The following is a 2,149-nucleotide window of genomic DNA, read 5'->3' as shown; positions in this document are numbered from 1 at the left end:
GGCTGCCTCCCACACACAGGCACCCGGCGAGTCAGCGCGTGCGCAGATGGAGCCCTTGGATGAGAGCTCCATCTGCGCATGCGCCACTCCAGGTGCCATCATTTGAACCGGGACCGTGGACACTGGGTCACTCACCGCACCAGCCTGCTGCACGACTAATCCACCGACGCTGCTGCCTCCACCATGGCCACCGACACTCCTGCCACCACGTACACCGCTGCTCCTGCCACCACAGACCTCACCGCCCCTGCCACCACGGACCCCGCCGCCACTGACCCGCTGCGCCTGCCAGCACAACCTCTGCCTCCTGTGACCCCGCTTCACCACTACTGCTGCCCCCCTCTGGTAAGACAACACCGGAGTATAAGACGGACCCCATTTTTATTTTTTTACCTTTTTTTATGTCTAAATTTGGGGTGCGTCTTATAATCCGGTGCGTCTTATAAAGTGAAAAATACGGTATATCTGAATAAATTTTGATTTTTTTTTTTGTTCAAGAATAAATGTGGATTGTTGTTCATGGGAAAATATAAGACATCCCCTAAAAATAAGCCCTAACGCATCTTTTGGAGCAAAAAATAATATAAGACCCCATCTTATTTTTGGGAAAACATGGTATTAGCTGTCATCCCTTTACCGTATTTGTGATTATTAATTGACAAAATAATTGCAATTGTTAGACCTAAGGGTCATTTTCTTCCCAAATTGCTCAATAAGTCAATGGCTTGACCATCCTCTTCAGTATTTTTTCCATTGCGATTTTAAATTCCTTATTTCTCAGACTGTAAATAAATGGATTCAATAGGGGGGTAACAATCGTGTACATAACACCCACCAATTTGTCCTCATCCTTACCGTAACTTGACTTTGGTCTCAAATACATAAAGATGACAGAACCGTAAAAAATAGTGACAACTATTAGGTGAGAAGTACAAGTAGAAAAAGTTTTTTTCCTTCCTGAAGTTGAGTGAATGTTTAAGATTGTTGATATGATCTTAACATAGGAGATAATTGTCAGGATGAGGGACCCCACGGTCATTCCACCCCCAAAAATGAAGACTATGAGCTCGTTGAGCCAAGTATCCTTACAGGCCAGTTTTAGTAGTACAGGGACATCACAAAAGAAGCTGTTAAGTTTATGAGACTCACAGAAAGGCAAACTAAAAGTAAATGCAGTGTGGATTAAAGCATTGGTGGCCCCAATGGCCCAAGAACCGACAAGAAGCTGAAAACAGACTATTTTGCTCATAATGACGGTGTAGAGCAATGGATGACAAATCGCATTATATCGGTCGTAAGCCATGGCTGCCAGAATATAAAACTCAGTCCCGGCCAACAGTAGGACACAGTACAACTGAGCCGCACAACCGTAGAACGATATGGTCCTAGTTTCCGACAAGAAATTGGCCAACATTTTTGGAGCCGTTGACGAAATGTAAAAAATTTCCAGAAAGGAAAAGTTACTTAGAAAGAAATACATCGGAATCTGAAGATTTGGGCTCAAATTATAAGCAAGAATTATGGAAAAATTTCCAACCACCGAGACTATATACATGAGGAAAAAGGCAACAAAAAGAAAAAGTTTAAGCTCCGGCTTCTCAGAAAGTCCCACGAGTGTGAAGTCTGTGCTCACGGTCTGATTGGAGGTGGACATGGTAAATCCTTTGTTCTGTAGGAAAAAAAAATCATCAATAATAATAGTTTATAATATTTTTTGTATCTTCATCGTTCATAGTGATAACCAAATTTTATAAATTCTTGTGCCAGCGTATCCCCCCATTATGTAAGTCATCCTGATTTTGGTAAAATATAAACCTGGAAAATCTTAATTTGTTGATTATTTGGGGATGTTGTGTAGTTTGATCCCAGCTGTACAGGTTCTCAGAAGATTAATTTGTTCCTAGAAACCAACACTTAATCGGCAATTTTTCATAAGAGGATATTAAATAGAACTTTGTTGCTTTTGAAAGGCAATTGGTGTATTAAAGGAATTTATCAGCAGGTTTTTCTAAGTATTCTGAGAGCAGCATGATGTAGGAAAAGAGACCCTGAATCAAATGATATATCACTTAGTTGTGATACAATCATAGTTCTTGAATATTGCAGAGCTCAGAAAGTTGATCCCAAATACACCACAGCTCTCTGTGTA

General features: G+C 41.2%; 1 protein-coding gene across 1 annotated transcript; it reads right to left on the bottom strand.

The window, feature by feature from the left end:
* Positions 1–709: 709 nt before the first annotated feature.
* Positions 710–1,654, bottom strand: LOC142255852 (olfactory receptor 5I1-like). Its single transcript, XM_075327301.1, has one exon. The coding sequence runs from the start codon at positions 1,652–1,654 to the stop codon at positions 710–712; it is 945 nt and encodes a 314-aa protein (XP_075183416.1).
* Positions 1,655–2,149: the final 495 nt, after the last annotated feature.

This window comes from Anomaloglossus baeobatrachus, chromosome 11, assembly GCF_048569485.1.
Source record: "Anomaloglossus baeobatrachus isolate aAnoBae1 chromosome 11, aAnoBae1.hap1, whole genome shotgun sequence".
Classification (NCBI taxonomy): domain Eukaryota; kingdom Metazoa; phylum Chordata; class Amphibia; order Anura; family Aromobatidae; genus Anomaloglossus; species Anomaloglossus baeobatrachus.
The sequence above is the reverse complement of the archived record's forward strand: the minus strand, read 5'-3'. Positions and strand labels throughout refer to the sequence as shown.